This window comes from Phocoena sinus, chromosome 2 (genome assembly GCF_008692025.1).
Source record: "Phocoena sinus isolate mPhoSin1 chromosome 2, mPhoSin1.pri, whole genome shotgun sequence".
Taxonomy (NCBI): domain Eukaryota; kingdom Metazoa; phylum Chordata; class Mammalia; order Artiodactyla; family Phocoenidae; genus Phocoena; species Phocoena sinus.
In genome coordinates, this window is record NC_045764.1 from 23649347 (window position 1) to 23672432 (window position 23086).

The following is a 23086-nucleotide window of genomic DNA, read 5'->3' on the forward strand; positions in this document are numbered from 1 at the left end:
CAGGAATAGGATCAAATGTGCCACTATCGCTATAGCACCTAAAACAAAATGTAGCTGGAGTGTTGAGTTTGGGATTTTGCTACGTGTGCCCCCCACCCCTGCCCGCCCTTCTCCTACCCCAAGAATGTTAAGAATTTGAACTCCTGTTCTTAAGGTGAAAGGGCATTCACTCAAATCTGTATGAAGGAAAAAAGTGGCAAATCCTGAAACATTGGAACTCTCCAGTAACAGCGCCCAAGTTTAAGATGGCAACAGACGACCACTGCCTTGGGTGTTTCACAAGTAACCAGAAACCACATCCGAATTAGGAGCCAGTCAGATCTTCATTTGCATCTCAGTAATCCTCTACTTCTTTATTTCAACATTGAGCTTTAGGCTTGAAATATTTGCTAAGAAAGCAGAGAGGCGATTAACAGAGATTTTTCAGATGTGTGCCAGCGTTACACATTCTGTCAACAGAGTAAAAGGAAACTATACAGCGTAGGTTACAAAATGGTTATTTCATGTTTCGCAAACATTCCAATCAACCCTTCACTGTGATGTTATTCAATTCAACAGTAGAAAAGCAAAACAGACGTGAAGCCCAGCTCCTTTCCATCTTGCAGAGATCCATCAACTGCAAATCTACCCGAGAATCCCAACGAGGAAATCTTCCTGTTTCTCCTGCTAGAAGATCGTCTCCTTGAGGCTAGAAAAGGAGGAGGGAACGGCAGCTCAGAGAGGACCACAGAACCTGCTCCAGCCTGGGGATGCCTTCCTCTGGGCTGCATCCCATAAGCCGCAAAGATCCCCAGTTTCCCAAATGAATTGATGTTGACTGTCTGGGGTTTGCCTTATCTCCTAGTGAATAACTGAACGAGTTTGGGCTTTGTTATTTTGTTTTGTTTTGTTTGAACTCCTTTTGCTTCAATTAGCTAGAGCTACCAGATTTTAGAAGAGACTGGCCACCACTCTTGATACCATGTTATGTGGTTGTTTTTAAATCTTTTAACTTTATTATCTTTTTATATTATTATTCCAACAGACTGCATGAAAGGCAGTGATCACTAACACAGAACACAACAGGTGCTAACATTCAGCCAGGTTGCTCTCAGAACCCGGGCTGTCGGGCCCGAGCCGCTGACATGCACGCGGGTAGCTCATACACTGCTACCCTCATAGCACAGGCTGCAGGAGAAGTGACAAAGGACAGATGCTCTTGTACCCTTAGAAGCTATTTAATAAATATCATTGAGGAACAAAAAGGAAAAACAAAATCAGCCCTGTGGAGCACAACCGCCTTGGGTCAACTGAACGTCATCTAGTTTATTCAACCAAAAATTGAGAGAGAAGGAAAATATTAAAACGGAAACACACACACACAAAAAAAGCAGTTCTTAACACTAGCAGGAAATAAATTTGTACAACCATTCAGTCTGTATAATATGATGAAAAAAATCTACAACTTCTCTTACTTTGGTGCTTTGAATTATACGTACAAACGACAATTACAGGGACTTGTTCACAAAGCATGGAGGCCTAGGAAAGTCTAACTGAACCCTCCATGGCAATCTGGGAGTGTAACGCGTTGCCCGGAGTGATAGAATTTCCTACGCAGAGGCCCACAGCTTTGAACGAATGATTCGCCTACAACATTTTTCTTTTTTTTTTTCCTTTTTTTTTTTTCTTTTAATGCATCAAACTGTGACCAGGAAAAGGAAAAAAAACTGGTAGTTTGTCCATTTGGATATCAGAACTAGTTTCGTCTTAATTTCCACACTTTATTTTCTTCCATCGTCCTTAAAATGCATGGCGTCCTTCGTGCCTTCCTGACAGAGGCAATAAAGTCTTCTTCTTCCAATGTACAGTATTTCTTACAATATAAGTTATATGCAATGTTTAGCGATTTTTTTTTTTTTTTCACAGCACTAGAGAGACCCTGTTCAATAGGGAATATGAGTCTGAATGGCTTATTCACAAATGGTATCCAGATTCAGGGAGTGAGAACACAGACACCACAGCGGGCTCCTCTGTCCAAGTGGCAAACATCGTGTTGCTTTCTGCCTGCAAAAACATACAGATCCATCGGGTTTTGGTTTCATGATACTGCTGCTGCAAAGATGCACACGTAGAAGGGGCTGGAGGGACTCTCGCCTGGAGATCTTTGAGCATCGAGCAGGGATCCTAACCCATGGCGGTGACCATACTGGAAGGGTGGTGAGGTCCGAAGGAGAGGCTGGAGGGCGGGTGCATCGGCGTGGGTGTGGTCAGCATGTGGCTGGAGTGGCTGAAGGGTGAGATGTGACTGAGGGAAGACATGTGTCTGGAGAGGGCGGCGGGGTTGAACGAGCTGCTCTTGGGGAAGTCCTCCAGCGTGTCGTGCACCTTTTTGCACTTTTTGGATTTGCTAGACATTTTTCGGTTTCTGGTCTGGATGCCTTCCTTCTTCATAGTCAGGGGTCTGTTAATCTAAACAGAGATCAATTTTTTTTTTTTTTTTTTACTTTATTTGGCTGGCTCCAAAATAGTGCAGACTTTCACACCCCAACCCGGGTTCCTCTGACTGCCCCAGATCGGGGATCTGCTTTCAGGGGGCCCCTTCCTCCCCACCTTCCTGCCTCCTTCCCAGGGACCCAGAGTCCTGCAGGCTAGGGTTCTGCGGTGGGGGTCTGTCAGCCTCTATCAATTTCAGAAACCAAGAGGCCATAGGTAAGGTGTTCCAAGCAGGGCTTATTCATTACATTCATCTGCACCAATCATTTGGGGGAAAGTTTGCCTCAGGGAACTTTCCGTCTCCAAGGACCATATTCTAGAGACCCACCCAAGATGGTTGTATTTCTCTGCTAACTAAAATATAATAATAACTTGTCTTCTTCCATTAGAATGACCTTAGACTACTTCATGAGCATGGAGGCAATGGAGGGGTTTTCAAGGGGGGAAATAATATCTTGTCTACTGGTCCAAAATCTGTGTTAGGACTGTGCAAGGCGATCGATCTTAAGTGTCTGGCTCTGCCTTGGGAAGCTAGGACTGCTTCCCTCTTCAAAGTCATGTCTGGTTGTCTCTCTTCTGACGAACTTCTCTAAACAAGAGGTGCTGTAAAATCTTCCCCTGAAATGTGTAAGTTCTGGGGTCATAATTTAATACAAAGTGCCTTTCCGAAACATAAGCTCTTGCCCACGTCACAGTCACGGTGATGATTGAAAGTTGCAATTTCTACCTGGTCCTGACTATCCACTTCTTACTAGACAAACAGTGAAACAACCAATCCACAAGAATTTAATATCCACTTACGGGGTACAAAGCTCTGTGCTAGCCTGAAGGCACTCTCCTAAAAATCAAAGACCAGGCCTGAAGTTGAGTAAAGAGACAGAGGCAAGCGCTAGTCTTCCGTCCCCAGGGCAGCAGACCATCGCTCTCTTTCTGATAAGCCTCATGTGTTTTGTTTTGAATACACATTTGTTTTAGGGGGGTGGGGAGAAGAATCAAGAGAGGGGACTTGACAAAGCAAACTGAGATCATTCCCCACGAGGAGTCAGAATCAGATTGACCTCAATAGCGGCCATCTGCCCCGTAGAGCAAACCAACCACACATCTGGCCGTGTTTCTGGGGAAATGGGCAAAGGGACTCAGAGAGGGAAGGTCAGGGTCTCAGTCACTCCTGACTGCTTGGGAAACAAACAACTCCTTCCTCCAGGGTCCTCAAGGGTGGAGGAAGAGAAGATTTCATGGCTCTAGGACCTGCCTGTTTGCTCCAAAGGCTAGAAAGGGATAGTTAAGGAAGAAAGAATCTAGCAGCCAAGGAGGCCAGGCTCCGACAACACTACTGGTAGCAGCAAACCCACAGCTTCCTGGGCCTGAGCTGGTCACCCGGAGAGGGGTACAGAACCACTCCGTGGGACGGACACCTGCCTTCCCCCTTGTGCAGGAAGGCCACGTGAGTGACGACAGAGGACCTAAAAGGTCGTTGCCCAAAGAACATCTCAGGGTTCCTTCCTCAAAGTCATAATCAAGATAAAGATGCAGCCTACAGAGGCGATAGGAATCTACTGTCACATCGAATCTCCCCCAAGATACTGCCTAGACACATGGCTCTTTACGCTGATATCTAGATATACAGAGCCAGGTATCTAAATATAATATCTAGTTACACAGATAAACACACAAAGCCAGATAACTAGTCCCAACACTGATACTGAGATAGGTAGTTATCTACACACCTAGATAAGAAAACAGGAACTAACTTAGGTCACGCATGGTATCTCGATGGGCAGAACAAAACACAACAAGAGGAGAATGTTAATAGATTATTATCTCTTATTGTTAAATACACAACAAATCCGCCTCCTTCTGTGAATTCCTACTAAACCAGAGAAGGCAGAAGAACCGCTCTGGGGGATGAGCACCTTCTATCTCCCAGCCACTGGGGCCCAACCATGAAGTCGGGAGCCAATTTAGAATAGGGTGGGAGTGAGGAGTGAAGAAGGTTCCTTGACCTGTCTTTGATTTAATGAGAAATTCGTGTTCTTCAGAAATAGATGTTTTTTTAGATTGGACACAACTGAGAGCCTATCTCACTGTGGCTGAGTAGTCAAAGGAATTTATAGCTGGTTCGTTTCTCATAATTCCTATACTTCTGTGGAAATAGGAAAGAAGTATATATACACACGCAATTCATTACTTTGAACAGAACTTTGGTACATTCTAAAAGGAGAAGGTGCTTACTCTCCTCTGTTCTCTATTAGTCCTGAGGTTACTCATCTCCCCGCAAGGCCTTACGTAATTCAGAAGTCCATCCTGGCCCTTCTACTTCATCAGCCACGTTCCTTACTTCTCTGAGTCATCACTTCTTCAAGTAAAAGGGAAATCAAAATAATTTCTGCCCTGTCTACATCATGGGACTCTTTGAGGCTCAAATGTAATCAAGTAACATGAAAGTTCTTTGCAAAACCATACATTACAACCCCCAAATCATTTGATCGGCTGTACCAACCACTGGGTAGCTCAGAAAACTTAAGGTCCCAAATCTTCCAGATTTTAATCACAAATCGGCTTCTCTCCACGGCAGTGAGTAAGGAAATTCCCCAAAGTGAAAACGGGCCTGGGGTTTCATTGCTGGTAAATGTACACAGACCACAGTCTGAGGATGTGTGGGAGAGAAACGATGGATTGTAGTAAGAGCCCCGTTCCGTCAGCGCCAGGCCCCTCCTATCGAGAGCGGACGGCATATGGACAGGGAGGTGAGTGTTATGGGGGTCCCAAGGAATCAAATCAACTCATTCCCAAGAAGCACAAAAGGACTAGTTGCTGGGGTCACCCTGGGAAGTTCTCCTGTGATTCAAAAACGCTAACCAAAAAAGCTTCCTCCCCAATTCCCAGGTGTTTCTGGGTAAGATGCGTTGACTGTCAGAATGGTTCTGAGCAAAGCCCTCCGCCTTTCCCCATTCACTCCCAGACATTACCAAGATCAGACTGGTCAAGAGACTTCAGGAGAACCAGACAGTGCCAGAGAGATGATGTGAGAGAGACAGGGAAAGACAGACAGAGACAGACAGACAGAGACAAAATTCTTTCTCTGGGATCAACATAAACTTCTGGCCTCATAAGGGTCATGGCCTGTCAGCCAGAGTTGTTGCAGGGAAAAAAAAAAAAAAAATAGCTGAAAACTTTTTTTAAAGGTAAACATATTGCAAAATGGGAGGACCCCCAAATTGAAAGATTAAAAATGACACAGCCAAACCCATGTGACTGACTGACAATTATCATTCTGCTAATGTGATCTAGAAGGAGAAAAGCATTCTTTTCCCTGGTAAGGATAACCTCCGTCGGCTGCTTTGCAAGAGTTCTCCTGGTGAGGACAAACTCAGCAGATGAAATCTCTCATCTCGTATCTTTTATTCAGAGAATCCGTTTAAAATTCACCAAGCCTCTTTACCCCTCAGTAACTGAATCGCCCTGAACTCCCGTGCCGTGCATTACAATCCTATTTACCTTTCTCTTTGCACTGGCTCATTCTCTCTCTTTTTTTTTTTTTTTTGCAAAACGTTTAAAAACTCAAAGAAACATCAAGTCAAAAAACCAAAGTCATCACCCTGGTGACTTTGGTTTTTCCAAGAGAAAGATTTTTCTCCCCTTAAAAACCCAGACCAGGTCCACCATGCGTACTGTTTCCAATACAAACTAAGGGGCTGGGTCATCTGCTTTAGAGTCTTCAATCTCAGCAAGGCTACGCTGTGCCGAGTCCTCTCCTACACTGGGTCCTATTGCAGTGCCTTTTCTGAGCCTTGTCATTGGGCGATTCAAATGGATAACCAACAAGGACCTACTGTAGAGCACAGGGAACTCTACTCAGTATTCTGTAATAACCTAGATGGATAAAGAATCTGAAAAAGAATAGATATAGTATAGGTATAACTGAACCACTTTTGCTGTACACCTGAAACTAACACAACATTGTAAATCAACTATACTCCAATAAAATTCTTTCTTAAAAAACTCAGGAAGGGGATCAGGGAAGGGGGATGCTGTGCACTGGGCACCATCCAAAGGGGGCCATTCCAGGAGGGGGGGCGGGTCCCCGGGACACTTACATTGTGCAGCTTGTAGTACAGCCCGCAGGCATTGCAGACAGGGTCTCCATTGGCATTTCTTCTCCAGAGAGTCGTGGTTGTGGTTTGACAGTTTGCACAGGACGTACCTGCCCTTCTTGCTGCTGACTGGGGAGCGGGAAGAGAGGGGAGGATAAAAATCAAAACAAGTGTTAAATGGGTTTGCAGAGCTACGGAGACCAACTCAAAAAAAATTATCACTGAAATCAAAACTAGCAAGTGGCCCACATGAAAGTAATAAAGATCCCCAAAATCTGCATCTAGAAGAAACATGAAGCCAATCCACTGGCATAGGAGCAGGTCAGACCATAGTCCGGTGGTCAGCACATAGCCTGCTGTCCCCTGGGGAAGGATTCGGGAGGACGAGAAAGCCGACATCACCTCACCGACATAACGAGCCCCCCTCCCTCCCCCCAAAGTTTTCCAGATGTTTCATTTTTATGGGTAGCAATTTTGAATTAACCAGACTAGTTTGGGTTCCAGGCTCTCAGTGGCTTCCTTTCTCAGGCCTACAGGAGGTCTTTTTCAAGAGCAACTGCCCAGAAAAGCAGTTCTCAACAAGGATACTAGTCATCACAATAGACCAACAGCCAAGGAAGAACAAACCCAAGCATCAAAAGCACTTTCTAGATCCCAAATAAAGCAACGCTGGATGATAAGGAGGGCAGAGTGCTGACAGAATGAGAGAACGTCTGCGCACGTGGGGCTGGCACCCACGGGATGGGCCACGGAGAAAGCACCAAGCCAGACACCCTAAGTGAACAAGACCTCAGCCAATTTGCAGGCATCCTAAATGTGCACGGCCCACGCTTTCAGATTTGGTCACTCGTGGTGACAGCCATCTTCATCCTCTTTAGGTGGCTTTCAGTTAGTGAGACAAACTGAGAGGAACAAGGAATTTTGCAATCCACCAGGAACATTGGCCCCGCTCCTAACTTCATTTCATTTCACCCTCTTGAAAGTAGGTGCTTCCTATCTGCTGTTCACAGAGCAAAATGGTTACAGGTCAGATGTCAGCCCCAAGTTGAATTTTCATTATTTGATTGTGTCACTGCCCTCATTTCCTTTAAAAGGGAGATTTTTCTTTTGCTTTTCGACGCACTTAAATGTATAAGGGGACTATTTCCTATGTCCATACGTTAAAAAAGAAAACTTAAGCTCAAAAACTTTTGAAAGGAAATGAGGTTGGGTCACTTGTAACCATATATCTCTCATCTCCTCACACCCCCTTGCCACATAAAAAGAAAATTTCAACTGCAAAATTATTTCGGTCCCTGGGACTCAAAAATATTATCAAAGGCAAGAGAAGGAGTAAGAATTCAGCTGGTGGGCTTCCCTGGTGGCACAGTGGTTGAGAGTCCGCCTGCCGATGCAGGGGACACGGGTTCGTGCCCCGGTCTGGGAAGATCCCACATGCCGTGGAGCGGCTGGGCCTGTGAGCCATGGCCGCTGAGCCTGCGCGTCCGGAGCCTGTGCTCCGCAATGGGAGAGGCCACAACAGTGAGAGGCCCGCGTACCGCAAAAAAAAAAAAAAAAAAAAGAATTCATCTGGTCTTTATCTGTGATCAAGAAAATTCTGGCATGGTTATGAAAGCACAGAACGAAAGGACAGGGATCAGGGTGTGCTTTTCCCTCAGTATTTTATCCAGCAAGAAGTTGGGCCAAACACCCGAAGAGGTCAGATATTGAAAACCCAGTGGCAATTCTGAATGAACCAAGCTGATTCCTTTCCTTTCAAAGCTACTCAATTGTTCCACAGAGATGCTGCCCCTTCCCACAGGTTTAAATAGCAGAGCTGTGGCTTTTTTCCTTTGTTTGTTTTTGGTAATTCTTAGTTTCTGCGTCCTGAGGAACTAGAAAGGAAAAACAGCCCTTCTCCCTCATAACTGAGAAGGTTCTACTTTTGAGTTGTCCATTTGGAAAATAATTCACCGCAGTCCAAGAGTGCTGTCTCTTATCCCACATGCCTCTGGTCCACCTGCCTTTATGAAACATGATAATTTAAGACTTAACCATTGCTCTTGTGTACTCTTGGGAGGAAAATGATATATGAAATTGGTGCTTAAGGATTTTGACAACTACAGTATCATGTGATTATTATTATAGTCCTGGACTGGTCTTCCCCCTTTAAAAGAAATACTTGGATGTAATAGACTAATATCTACGCAAGTGCCGGATTTCCCGGCCCAACAACTGAGAAGGGATGGTACAACTGCACAATGCCAACCGATAGAATAAGAGTTCCAAATAACCACGCTCATGGTGCAGCCCTTTGCAGCGTATTGAAGGTAACATGAATCCAAACAGGCTTAGACTTTATGAGAATTTATACAGAACCTCTAAAAGTCACACTGTTTGGGTCACTAGCAGAAGACAAAGTATATTAATAAAGCAAGCTAGTTGTGAGACTTATGAAAATCTTGCAACACTAGGAAAACAATTCTATGGGTCTTCCCTTCTATTTCCTGCACGAGTTCATTCAGTGTTAGATATGCATCTATGGAAGAGCTGACTACACAGAGGGGGCGGGCAGGGTGGTCTTCAGCAAGTCTGCAAGTGTGCAAAAGCAGCAAACTGGAGAGACAGAGCAGGGAAGGAGGAACAGGAAATATAGGAAAGAACAGAAAGAAAGTTCTAGATATTGAGAAGTCAGATACATCTAAGGGCTAAAAATATACGTATATATATCCTGAATGGGCCCCGAGTGTTTCTCTGGAGCACGTGAATTCTATGGAACTAAAAATTAAAAACCACCCAGAAGAGATGAGTAAGAAAGAGAAGACAGCTTCACGTGTGACAGCGAAGGAACTCTAGAATTAAAAGTAATTATTACTCAGAGTTCTAGAGATTTCTTATGAAAGGTGAATGAAGACAAAATTATGTAAAATGCAAATCCAGCCCTCCTGTACAATCTACCCAGACAGAAGAAACCCCAAGAAAATGTCAAACGTACTCTTGCTTATCAACCAGACAACTACGGGGTCTGACACTTTACTGCTCTCTTTTTCCTTCTTTACTTTTTTTTTTTTTTTGCGATACGTGGGCCTCTCACTGTTGTGGCCTCTCCCGTCGCGGAGCACAGGCTCCGGACGCGCAGGCTCAGCAGCCATGGCTCACGGGCCCAGCCGCTCCACGGCACGTGGGATCCTCCCGGACCGGGGCACGAACCCGTGCCCCCCGCATTGGCAGGCGGACCCTCAACCACTGCGCCACCAGGGAGGCCCTCCTTCTTTACTTTTACATTAAAAAAAAAAAAGTCCAATTATAATGGTACCATGACTTATTTTAACAAGAAGTTTTTGTTGTTAGTTTTCTTTCTTTTGTTTTTCTTTCCTTTTCTTTTTCTCTCTCTTTTTTTTTTTTCCTAAGGCCAGGTTTTGAGTGATTCAGAACATTCTTTTGTGGTGCGATCATATTCATTCTCTGCTAACATCTCCAGCCATTTTTTTTTTTCAAACACGTCTTGTTCTGATACGTTCAAACATCTTGATGTTTAAGTTGGGGAAGCTGAGTTGTTGTTTATGAGTTATCTCCAGAGCTCAGATATCCGGCAGCTTTTTCCTAGGAAGTTAGCTTTGCACATGAGAGAAAGGAAAAAAAAAAAAGTACCAAAGAGCATGGGGACAAGTCGGGGGAAGGTTGAGAGAGCTGGAGAAAGGGGCAAAGATCAAAAAGAATAAAGCCTAGAGACCTAGGATTGCCAAAAATTAAAGTCACGTGGGCACTGCCATCCCTAGAAAGATTTTCCTTCTTCTGAAGAGGATGTGAAAGGTGTTGATTTGCACCAAAATCTGATGGAGAAGACAAATCATTCTTTAAAAAGAATGCAGAGGATTTGGGAAGGGTCCACCTTAGAATGTGAGGGATGCGGCTTCATCCATTAATTTGCATGGGGAAATTCCCCTCCTCCCCTCTCTACTTGGTGAATCACCACAAAAAGCATTTTGATCTCTTGACTGTGGTTACAGTTATCATTTGCCAAGCCTGCTTTTATTTGTCTGTTACATACACTTGCTATTCAATCTGGCCTGAGATTCCAAAGACAAGTTTGCAAACGAACCTCTCAGGCTAGTTTTCCTTATAAATGCTTGCCAGTGCCAGGTTTTCTCAAGTATTCCTAGGGGTCAAGAGGTTTAAGAAGGGGACAAAGAGGGGGGAGAGAGGAAACTATCACCCGACCGGCAGGAGTTCAAAGGGAAAATAAGACCAGACACTAGGGGAGACCAAGAAGCAGGACAGGAATCACACAGTTTTCCCCACAAGAATTACCTGTGGCAATTCCTCAATTCTTCAGACCAAGGAAGAAGAAAAACTCCACTGAGCCCAATGGCTGCTGTTTGTGAAATTCAGTTCATTAGCCCTGGCCCATGAGATCTCATCCGTGGCACTAAGGCAACCCTGAGACTGTAATTACTTCCTAGGAGCCCACTTGTATGACTTCAGAAACAAGTTCTGGGTGGCACCTGGGACACTCCATCCCCGTACTGAATTCCTCTGTGAAACCGTGACTATCAATGCATCTTAAATCAGTCACCCTGGTCCTGTGAAAGCAATCATTCTATCAGTGAAGACATTTAAGATTTGATAACCCAGAAGTGAGCATCCTTAAAAATGTGATAAGTGACTTAAGAACCATGGAGGGGGAGAAAGGCGGGGGCGGGGGGCCCTTTCTGTATATGTAATTTGCAAAAGAAAACAAAGAAGAAAAAAGAAAACTATCCCAAGCGAGCTGATTTTGAGCCGTCCTGCCAATTTCCAGCAGAAAGCCCTTCTTCCTGAAGAGAGGAACTTAAGGACACAAAACGGAGAGTGTCGGGCCAGCGCTTCCCTAGGACAACTCACCAGCCTTCGCTTGGGTTTGATGAGGGGCCGGTTCTGTCCGTTCATCTTGTGGTAGAGCCCACAGGCGTTGCACAGGTAATGCCCTGTTCCATCTCGACGCCACAGCGGGGTAGACGTTGCCCCACAGTTCACACACTCCCTGCCTTCTGAAAACAAGATCACACATAAGTCACTTATGGAAAGGAAGACACACAGAAAAGCTGTCAGCAGAATTAGGTAATGAAAGTTCAATGGAGAACTTCTTCTCTATCTCTTTTTTCCTCTTTTGGGGGACTTGCCCAGCTCCCTTGAAGGTGGCTCCTGAGTTGAAAAAAGAGTTACTGTGTGACACTTTCATGGCCTAACCATTCCCCGTGGACACACACACACACACACAGCTCCCAGCCCAAGAAACAGCACAGAAATCAGTAGCAGCAGAACCTCGTCCTGGGCCTGCCTGACTTGACGGGGAAGGTCAGGCAGAGCCAAGGAGGAAGGCGAATTTCAACTTGAAACAGCTCCCTGAGAAAACCCTGAGCCCCGTCGATGGCGAAAGCACAACATTCCATTCGCTTCCCTCGGACGAAAACAAAGATGATCCATTATCGTCACCAGCTCTGTCTATGCGGATTGATTAAATAATGAAGATTAGGATGGGGCCAAAGGAGAGATTCATCGATAGCTAGATGGAGAAACAGATAATCAACAGATGAACAGATGGATCAATCGGCTGATTGATTTTAGCACCGAGGGCCTTAGATTTTACTTCCAATAAAACTGTAAAATGTCCCCGGCCGGCAAGGAAGAGATGAAGACCCAGCAGGGTCCACTCATTCATTCCCCCATCATCTTTTTTACTCTCTAGAAAAAACCCAAGGTTTTCTGTGGTTTTCCAGCCACTGAGACCCCAGTCTGAAGGTTGGAGGGAAACGCAGAGCAATCTTGAAGGCAAGGAAGCTGGAGTTGGGGAGGGAGGGAAACAGAACGAGGGGAAGCGTTGGGAGGGGCAGAGTCAGGAGAAGAGGCCAGTTTATGGGGGGAGGGCAGGGGGGAGGCCCTTGGGTTGTGGCTCATTAACCAAGACTTGCCTGCAGTCGCTCTTTTTCCAAAAAAAACAAACAAACAAAATCAACAGAAAACCGGCCAGGCCGGGTTGAAACAGCACTCACTCCCGGGGCTGGAGAGTGACGGGGACCCACCTCAAGAGGGAAAGCCCTGGGAGAGAATCCCTCCAGATACCATTTTAGGAGGAGGGGAGTTTGCTCACAGAGTTCTTCTCAACTTCCCCGAGAGGAAGAAGGACAGGACGGTTTCTGGGAGAACCTGCCCCGCTCCTGGGGGACCTCGTTCTCCTGGCAAGGACGCACCAGCCTCGCTGCCAGCCGAGAGGGACCCAGGAGGAGCCCCCAACCCTGCAGGGCCAGTGGCTTCAGCAGAGCTGGTGCCCCCAAGAAGAGGAGTCAGGAAAGGGTCTTTAGGGTGCTGGGAAGGGGCTTGGGGATGGTAGGGGAGAAAGATGAGCCCCTACCAGTTGTTTTAACAGATTTATCAGCTGACCCCAAGCTACCAGGAAGACGGGGTGGAGGAAGGGAACCCGCAGACAGGACGCTTGGGAATCTTGACTCCCCACGAGGAGGGCAAGGCCACCCCAGGGCCCGGGGACCTGCTCAGATTTAGGAAACCCCCAGACCAAGTATGAGGGTGGCAAGGAATTTACACCCCTGAGCCTGGGCTTTTCTCCAGGGACAGGCTCTCAAAAACAAAAACAAAAAAAGTTAAGGAGTTGAGAGATTTCAATTTCTTGCTCCAAATTCCAAAAGTTCTTAACCCGGGGTCTACAGAGAGCCTTCCAAGCACCCCTGAGATTATCCACAGAAACGTGGCCCTCACGGGCCAGGAGCATTTGCTAGGCACCCAGCAGCTCTGAGTAGGCTCTGGGCTGAATCACATCCAGATTCCTCTGCTTTGGGGTCAAAAGCCTTCGGGACGTGGCTGCTGAAGGTGGGAGAGGCACGGGGGGAGGAGAGGGCGAGTGGGTGAGGAGGTGCGGCCGCAGGCATAGCCAGGGCCCCCCGCAGTGCTCGTGCCCCCGGTGGGCGCTGTGTCAGCCTCTTCTGGGGACACTGGCCAGGCCTGGCACGCCCCCCATCCTGTGCAGACAGGGGCCTCGGGCTCCCAGCCGTTTTGTCCCAGACCTCTGGGGGGTTTCTCGGGCTCCAAGTCACCTGCATCCCCAGCAGCTCGGGCTGGGCTGCCCCGCTCCTGGGCACCTGGGCCAGGGGATCTCCCTGCCTGACCCGATTAGTCTGATTTCCTTTCCTTTGTCAGCCAGTGGGGAGAATAACAGCTTCCTTTTCCGAGGGACCTTGAAAGCCAGCAACAGTTGCTTCTCCAGCAATTGCACTTTAGAGCAATTTTCTGTCTTGATTCACTCGGCAAGTTTGTGATTGCCTTGCGTGGCTTTTTCTTATTTTATTTTATTTTTTTTTCTCTCCTTGTTGCCTCTCATCTGTGACTTCAGCAAACAAGCAGTTTTCCTAACGGAGGCCCTGACTGTCTCCTGCTTTCTTTCTCCTAGCTCACCGCCTGCTGCGAGCTGCTCAGACAGACACCTCGCTCTTAGGTGACAACCACAGCGCCGGGAGGCCTCCTAACACTCAACAGCCATTTTCAAACACCCCTTCAGCCTCCGACTGAAATCCTGAAACTGAGGCTGGACTGAAGGAGTAGGGAGGCTGCAGAGAAAAAGGGGGAGCTGGATGCCCACGGTGGAGTGGGGGGAGCTAAGAAATGGTCCCCCCACAAACACACACAAAAGGCTTGGTGTCTTGTTTGCAAAGACACATCTCAGCCCGGATAGCCCGGGCGTTAAAAAAGCAATAGGTGCTCTAAACCACAGCTCAACCGTTTCTCCAAAATGCGACAACCCTCCCTTCTCTGGGCTCCTCCTTCAGACGATAGCAAAGAGGTTAAAGAAAGAAAAAAAAAAAAAAAACAGAAAAGCAACCACTAAAACCAAGAGAATCCCCTTCTCAGGAATTCCCACTCCTTCCACCCTCTTCACGGAGCCTCGAAACCTGCCCTGCGCGCTCCACGTTCCCGAAAGTCCCAGCTCCCTCGCCGCCCAATTGTGTTGCTCTGGGTTTTTCTGACTGTGAGAAAGGAATAAGGAGGAGGAAGTCAAAAGCCAAATTTAAACCGGCTCCTCTCCTCTCCAAAAAAAAAAAGAAAAGAAAATAGGTATACAGGTACCCCTGGTTCTGGTTTAGGGAAACCACAGCCCTCGCCCTCGCCCCTCGCCCCTCCCCCCTCCCCAAATGTCCCGGTCTCCAGGGAAGACACAGAAAAGCCAGGCAAACCCGAAGGCAGAAGGTGTGCCCGATGGAGGGGGAGAGATCACATGCGGAAATGAGGGCAGAGGACGAGAGGCATTTGGAAAAGTCACTCTGTCCCCTCCCTACACAAACCACCACCCCAGCCTCAGACACCACGATCTGGCCCCCAACTTCTTAGCCCTACCAGAAAAGAGAACTTTCCCCCAAAAAATCCCACCCCGACTTCAAAATGGACAGGTTGTTCTCTTACTGCCATCAGCCTCGGAGCCTTGATCGAGCCCCCTCCGCCCCGCCCCCGCTTTTGTGAGCAGATCTGTACCCCGCTTCCCAGGGACCCTCCACTCGCCGAGGCAGCCAGGCCACTTTCCTGCCCTGTGCTCCCTTCCTCTTGCTTTCTCTTCAGCTCCACCAGCGAGCCTACCTCCCTCTCCCTCTGCCGACTTTCATGTACTGAACACGCAGGTCTGAGTTTTCTGTCAGCCTAACCGCATCCGGGCTCTATTAAAGTTCCTGGCTCGGGATAAACAATGCAACTGTCGCGTGCAGCAGTCTGAAAATAATTGGATTAGCTAAAACATATCAACTAAATAGAGACAGTCCTGCCCAGGCAGTCGGAGTGAATGTCACCCTGGAAAAAAACCCTGGAAACTGATCTCATGGTCACTGGGCACCCAAAGCCCTCCCTTGGAAGTTTTCTAAACCCCGGTTTTGCAGGCTCTGTTTCAAGACTGGTTGTCTCATCCAGCAAAGACAAGTGATTTCCACCACTTCTGTGTATACAGAGTCTCTACAGAGAGAGAGCAGAGGGTACCCAGTTGGGACAGACCAGGACAGAGACTGTCCACCCTGAAATGGACACCCCCAAGGAGATATGCCAATCTTCCCCAAACCATCTCAAAAAATACAGTGAAATCTCATCTCAGAGACTCCCCGACTCTGTTTCAGCTGCTTCGACATTGGTGGTGGATTATTTTATTTTTAAAGCAGAAATACTTTGTGCGGGCTTTACTGTTTCTGAAAAGCCAGCCTCTACACCAAGAGAATAAAAATGTGGCTCGCTTTTAGCTGGGGTGTGCTTTTCTGAGAGAGGATGGGCAGAGGAAGCAGAGACACACCTGGGGAAGCTTTTTCCATCCTTCCTAACCCCTCTGGCTTCAGATCAGTCGGGGAGTAGCTCGTAAGACGCCTTCCTTCCCCGCCTGAGCTCCCAGCACTGGAAAATACTGCAGTTAACTAGCCCTTCTGACTTCCACTGAACTGCCTCCCCAGGGCAGAGCCCACCTCTCTACCCAGAAGTCAGGATGGGAGACTTCTTTTCCACGCAGAGAACGTGTGTCCTGTCTTTGCCACGGTCCCGCCCCCGGCGAAAAATACACACACGTTTTATTTATACGTGTCTGTGTAAAGGGCTGTCCTCTGGTGACTGTATGACCCCCTCTGAGCTGAGCGGAGGAGAACGGTCAGGACGTAGAGGCCAGGGGGGTCAGAGGAGGGACCTGTGTTTGTTTGGGTTTCAGGAGGTTTCGTTTTTAGCACTAAACACTAAAGATGTATTCCCTCCCCTTCCATTTGCGCTTGGAAACTGACTAAAGGTTACTGCCAGCACCCAGAAGTTCCTTGGCAGGACAGGCAGGAGATGGGGGTTTGTTTTTGTTTGTCTTTTTCCTTCCCCAGCTCTTGCGGGTGGCTTTTAAATCAGATCTCACTTGCCCTCTGCTCTGAAGACAGGAATGAGAGAGGACACACCTCATTCTTTCCCCGCTGGAAGAATGGGAAGATATTAAATCTTTGAAGGGTCTGAACGGCCACCCAGCCCCCGGGAGGGGCTGGAGGGCACGCTCTAGTCCCTGTCCCGGATTTTGGAGCAGGGAGGAGGGCGAGGGGAAAGGTCTCGAGGGGAGAGAAGGTTCCTACCTGTGCTGGATCTGGCCTTGGGCCTCGACTTGCATCCGAAGCCGGTGGGGGAGCCCCCGAGCAGGCTGCTGGGCGGGAAGAGTCCGGAGCTGTACTCGGGAACGTAGGGCGGGTAGGTGGTGATGGGGTGGTGGGCTGAGGCCGCCGCCCCTCCCAGGGTGGTCATGCTGCTGCGGGGATGCGCTGACTCGAGCTTCATGCTGTCGGGCAGAGGCACCTGGTACTTGATGCACTCCTTCTCGTCCTGGCGGCCCGAGCCGGCTGAGCCCGGGGTGGACAGGGACGGGTCCGGGGAGACGTCCTTCGGCGGGGTGGGTGGAAAGGTGAAGAGGTGTGGGCTGGAGTGGCCCGCCGACAGGGACGAGGACGAGGCGGGGGGGTAGACCGACAGGGGCCCCGGGGAGCCGTGGTGGATGGACGTCTTGGAGAAGGGGCTGAGGTTCCAGGGCGAAGCGGTGTGGTGGCTGCCCAGTGCCTTGCCGCCGTCCAGCCAGGGCAGGGATCCGTGCAGCAGAGGCGGCCGGCACACCTGGCTCCCTGCGTGGGTAAAGGGGCAGGCCCGGGAGAGAGACAGGCGAGTGAGAGTAGCCCCCAGAGGCCTTCAGGCACCTGGGCATCCTCCCCCTCCACCCCAGCCTCCCTGGCAAGACAATCCCCACACAGACCGGACCTCACACTCCCTGATCTTGGGGGCCCCAGCAGTACCTGGGCCAACACACCCCCTTCACCCCTATCTCCCCACCAATGTCCCATCAAATCCAGGGAATTAAGGGCCTGTGTCTGACGCCCAAGGGGTGCTGCCATGGAGCGAGAAGGGCCCTGGCTTCCTTGGCCTCTCCAGATACACTTTCTGAATCACAGCCCTGAGGTCCCTCTCTGGAACCTGACTTGATTTATTGGTTTCCTTCAATGGCCCAGCGGCCCCCAGCCCAGACCTAATCCCAGGCAGCCTGATAAGAGGGTGGGCTGGGAAGGATGAGGCCTGAAGGGGTGAGCCACACAACCGCTCAAAGCCAGGAGAACACACGGACCCTAAGAGAGGCCCAGCTGCAGAGCCAGCTCCCCAAGCCCAGAGCAGGGAGAGGGTTTGAAAGAGAGGAGAGGGAGCATTTTTGGGTTACTTGCACGTAACCCCACTTCACTGCTTGCTCGGAATTGGCCAGGCCTGGAATGGGATTTGCAGGGAAGTGAACCGCTCGCTCAGGCTGTCGGAGAAAGTTTCCAAGCCTGGACTCTGGGATGGTACTTTTTATCTGCTGTTCTCACCCTCCCAGATCCTACTGGAAAAAAATAAAACAGGCCCATATGCCCCCAGAGTTGTGACTCCACCAGTGCAATACGTGAATTTTCACCTGAGCCCCTGAGACACACAAAAATTCCAGTTTCTGTGTCTATTTCACTCACACACACAGTAAACAGAGCTGTCGTTTGAAATGCAGAGTTTTAAGGCAGCTGTAACTCAGACCAGAAGAGGCTCTGAGAGGGGTAAGTTTAAACGGCAAGTACAAATCCACACACTTATTGATCTTTTAATCCAGTACCTGTCTCAGCGTTTGACATTCTATTTAACCATTAAGAACAATACCGAAACTAAAATCTTAAGAGAAAGGAAGGGGAGGGGAGTCAAGGGGGAAGGAGAGCTCTCCGCACACCAAGGGTCAAGCTTCACATTATGTAGGAAGTAGTATAGTAAATAATATTAAGGCTGCATCTACCGCATTTCCACTTAACTGCTGATCTGCACAGGACAAGAGCAAAGAGCGCCCCATCCGCAGAAACAATTGTTTGAAACCTGGTGACAGCAGGGAGGAGAACGCTTGCTGCCCTAGGGGCTCTGTCATCGGCCCCAGCCCCGGGATCTAAGTCGGGGAACCAAGGCAGACCTCAACTGAGATGGCCTCACAGCCCCTCTGTCTGAAATGCTGCCATTTCTTCTTTGGGAACACGCTTACAGATGGAAAGCCTTAAGAGCTTTTTCCCACCAACTACATAGGGCTGGGTTTCTCTCTACCATTTCAGAACTCTCCTGAATTCCTCAAGGTGAAAGAGAAAGAAAAAAAGAAAAGAAAGAAAGAAAAGAAAAGGCAACTGGAATCGCTCCTCCATAAAAGGAAACCCTGATGGATCCCAAATCTTCTTTGGGAGCCTAATGGGTCTGTTGTAGGGCCGAAGGAGACAGCAAGGCAAGAGTTGCGGGGAGCAGGCAATGAGGCAACCAAAAAGTGTAGACGGAGGAAAATTCCGTGCAGCCGGGAATCTAGGAAACCCCAAATGTCTCAAACTTAAGACGGGAGTCTTTTCACCAAAACCCGGTCAAAGCACCAGACTTCCCTTCCTCAGAGCCCAGAGGTAGGAGATGTGTCTAAAAACCAAATGCACTAGCTTTGGGGAAAGGCCGAAACACAGCGGTGGGAATAAATACGTTTCTCTGGCCTTTCTGGAAATGTGCCGGAGAAACATACCGAGGCACGCCGGCAGAAGCCCCAGAGAGAGAACCAGGAGATAACCGGGGGAGCGAAGCCCCTAGAAAGAACCCAGCCCCAGCCAGGTTTAGCCGGCACCGGATGCCCGGTCGGGGGAGCGGTGGCTGGTGGAGGCAGAGGCTCGGCTCCCCGCGCCCGGGATCTCCGAGGCCCCCGAACCAGCGGCCGCGCGGGGAGAGAGGGCTGCAGCGCGGCGCCCGCCAGGTGAGCGCCAGGCCCAGGGGACCGCAGTCGCGCAGAGGCGCCTGCTGCGACTGTTTTGAAAAACAGACTCTCGCGACGATCGAGACGCCTTCCTCGCCCATTTCCGGGCCCCAGTTTTTTTTTTTGTTGTTGTTGTTTTAATGAAGCAGCAACGGCACTTGGGGGCTTTGGCCGGGTATCCCCACTCCCTGGTCCCTCCCTGCCTCTCCGACCCGAGAGAGCCGGGACAGCTGGGCGGAGGTCCCCGCACCCGGGGCGGACTCACCGTGGTGGGTCGGAGGGTACCTCTGCACGGTGGCCCTCACCGAGTTTCCGTAGTAGGACGGGACGTGGTTGCCTTGACCGTCGATGTTAAAAAGTACATCCACCTCCTCCGGCAGGGGGTACTGCGCCGGGTCCATGTAGGAGTGGCCGAGGCCTGGGTGGTGCGTGTCCGGATGCTGCCCGTTGAGGACCGCGGGGTGGTGGTGACTCACCCAGCGCGGCTGGTCCGCCGTCACCTCCATGGCCCCGGCTGCGCTCTCGCCCTCTCGCCGGGCCCGGAACCCGCGCGCTGAGAGGGAGGGCGGTCGGGCTGGGAGGTCGGGGGCTACGAGGCTCTGCAGATGCTCCTGCCGTCGGAGGGGCGGGGGTCGTTTAAAGATTTGTTTTCAGTTGGGAAATGGGAAAGCTAGGAAGGAAAGGTGAGCAAATCAGATTTTTGTTTTTAAATCTTTGCGGGGTAGTTTAGCGAAAAGAAGAGAAAGAAAAAAGAAATTCCAAAAATTAGGTATGGGAGTATAAAGGGGGACCAAATTGTAAAAGGGGGGCGAAGACTGGCTGGAATTCTGCAAGTAAGGCTCCTCTGCACCGGGGGCTACTCGGCGGCTCCAAGACTGAGTCTCTCCCGGGTCACCTGCAAAGGAGAGAAGGGGAAACCTGGATGAGGTCCTAAGTGCTTAGCACCTGAGTTTATGAAGTGGCACCACCTCCCCCCGAGCCGCCCGGCCCCGCGCCCGCGCCCCCGGGACACGCACACACGACGCACACACGCGCGCACACGCGCACGCCCCCTCCGGAGGTCGGAAAACCGGGAGGCAGCGGGGGACTGAATGACTCCCAAATACATCCCCAGCAGCCCGGCTCTCCCGGGAACCCGGGACTGACTGAGCGGTTCCAACTTGGACGACAACTCCCTCCCTCCAGGGACCTAGGTCCCAGGACCTACTTTCCAGCCTCCAGAAACTCTCCAAAAGAGGAGGGTTGAGTTTTCAGTGTTTTAAAGTCCTCCCAAATGGAGAGAGGAAACAAATCAAACTTTAAAAAAAAAAAAAAGTCGCCGGTACCAACCTGGGTAGCGAGGAGCAGAGAGGAGGAGGAGAAGGCGTGTGACCTGGGAGAGCAGAAACTGCCCGGTCAGATTGCGTGGCTCGCTCTGTCTCGCGCTCTCTCCGTCTCTCTCTCTCTTTTCCTCTCTCTCTCTCGCTCTCTCAGTATTTTTTTTTTTTTTTTTTTTTTTTTTTTACAGGGAATGCATTCTTTCTGAAAGTATCAAGACGGCGCCAGGCAGCTCAGTGTTCGCAGACAGCTGTGGCGCGACGGAACTTAAGGAGGTTCTAGTGTCATCCGCGCCGACGGGGGAGGAGCCTGGCTCTGGCGAGGAGGGGACAGGATCACCAGCACAAGGAAACTGCAACCCAAACCCGATCAGGACTTCACCGCCCCCCCACCCCCGCCTCTCCTCCCGCCCCTCCACTGACCGGAAAGGGGCGCCGCGGAGGGCGGCCAGGGCGGAGGGGCGGCGGGGAGGGTGGGCGAGGCGCACCCGGGTTCGGGGCGGAGAGGGCGGGCAGGAGGGAATTCGCGCTCTGGCCCTTTAAATGTGGCTCCAGCTCCTGCCAATTCATTCCGGCTCGGTAGGTTATTCCGTGCCGAGGAAACCGGCCTGCCCCATTCATAAAGTTTATTTCTACAGGCGGGCTTTCTTTTTCAGACTTTTTAAATGAGCAAACATTTTTTGCATTCAATCCAGGGTATGGGGTAGTTTATTGATGTGGGGTCTCTGTGCAAGCAAAAGTGATCAGGAAAAACAAAAGTAATGTCAGAGTACTTGGAGATGTGCCTCTCTCACCTAAGGGATTGAGAAACTGGGAAAAAAAAAAAATCTGTCTTTGATTGAAATGTCGGTGATACTTTGGTGGTCGTAGTCAACATTCTCCCAGTCTTTTGCGTTAACAAGCCTCTCGAATGTTTCAGCTGTTGCAGCTGTCCTTTCCAGACCTAATATTTGTAATCAATGTGTGCTTTTTGACTTGAGTGACAATAGTGATGGATGAAAAGGAGAGGGGGCGAGAGGCTCTGTCTCCCCCAGCACAGAGAGAGCGGGTGGGGAGAAAGCGCTCGGGTCTTCACTCCGGTTACCCAACTTTCTCCCTTCTCCCCGCCCAGGGCCCTACTTACTCCCGCTCCCAGCGTTTTTCCCCAGCCCCCTCCTCCGACCCCCACCCCGGCCGCCGGGCAGGACAGCGGCGGCCTCCCCTGGGCCCCGCGGAACGCGGGACTCGCCGGGTCCGACCCCGCAGCCCGGAGCAGAGGGAGCGGATCTCAGAGACGGCCCCGCGAAGGGGGCGGGGCGCACGGGGCGTGGCCGGGAAGGGGCCAATCAGCGCGCGAGGCTGCGGCCGGGCCGCGATTGGTCGGCCCCGCGGGCTCCAACCTCCCCGGCCTCTCTCGGTGCTTTGAGCCACTACATCCCCTAGCGGCGCTCAGGCTCCTGCAGCCGCCCGGCCCCAGAACGCGGCCCGGGTGTGCAAGTGACAGGCGGGAAGCGAAGACTCAGGTTCCACCCGTGGCTCACCCCAGGGCAATGTGTGCGAGGAGAGAGTGTGGGTTCTCCCGCAGGCTTTCCCACGGACGGTACTAAGAGCTTGATTTGGGGTTTTATTTGAAGGCATTATTCTCTCTTCGCTTCTCTGCCCCATAAAAATTCCCTACAAATACACACACAAAAAAGTCGACATAGAAGAGACCGTCCCTAAAAGTAAGTTCTGGAGGATTCCTTTCGTGCGGTGAAGGAAAAACATCAATACTCAGCCTTACTTGGTGTGGGGTGTGTGTCCTGCTTTAATGTACAATCCTCGTAGAAAGACTAGTAAATTTTATTGGTAAGAAATGGTGGAAACGTGGGTTCTCCCAACTTGGAATTGGAGTTTCTGTCTTCTTAAATCTGATGTTCGTTAGAAACTAGCGTCGAGTTTCTAGATACGGAACAGGAAGAAAATCCCTAAATTAACCCCCCTCCCCCATGTTTCTCCTGAGCCCATTTAGTCCTTGTTTATTAGGGCGGCCCAGTAAGAAAGCATCGATTTTCCTTCATTCCGACCACGTCTCTCTAGGGCTAGTCAAGCTGCCAGCCTCTCCTGCTCACGGCGCTCTGCAAACCTTTTAATTATTTAGTTTCTAACATTCACCGGAAACCGCTCCATAAACAAGGACAGACGAACGCATACACATTGCTGCTAAAATCCCCGAGATTAAGGATGGCAGCAGAGGCGAACAAAATGAAAAGAGCATCTTTGCGCGTCGGTCTAAGACCAGGCAACACTAGCCGGACCCCAGTTCAAAGCCACGCGGAAAATCCCAAACGTAGCTCTTTGGTCCTCTACGCCGAGACCTGAAAGCCCGGGAAATAAAAGGGACCCATCCTCGGAGAGAGAAACTGCTGACGCCAGGACTTGAAAATGTTAACTCCCGAGGCTAAGAC

At 49.9% G+C, this 23086-nt stretch overlaps 1 protein-coding gene across 5 annotated transcripts in view; it reads right to left on the bottom strand.

Annotated features, from left to right (window-relative positions):
* Positions 1 to 304: 304 nt before the first annotated feature.
* Positions 305 to 23086, bottom strand: part of GATA3 (GATA binding protein 3) — a 29826-nt gene continuing 7044 nt past the window's right edge. For 2 of the 5 annotated variants that reach the window (XM_032623033.1, XM_032623035.1), the window contains exons 2-6: positions 19610 to 20239; positions 16658 to 17194; positions 11430 to 11575; positions 6570 to 6695; positions 1640 to 2448 (exon numbers count right to left, since the gene is read on the bottom strand). In XM_032623033.1, coding sequence (XP_032478924.1) covers positions 2164 to 2448; positions 6570 to 6695; positions 11430 to 11575; positions 16658 to 17194; positions 19610 to 19850 — 1335 coding nt within the window. In that variant the 5' untranslated portion in view covers positions 19851 to 20239 and the 3' untranslated portion in view covers positions 1640 to 2163. Of the gene's footprint in view, positions 689 to 1639; positions 2449 to 6569; positions 6696 to 11429; positions 11576 to 16657; positions 17195 to 19609; positions 20240 to 20673; positions 20960 to 23086 lie in introns of those variants that run through there. The other 3 variants (XM_032623037.1, XM_032623036.1, XM_032623032.1) reach the window with 3 other exon arrangements.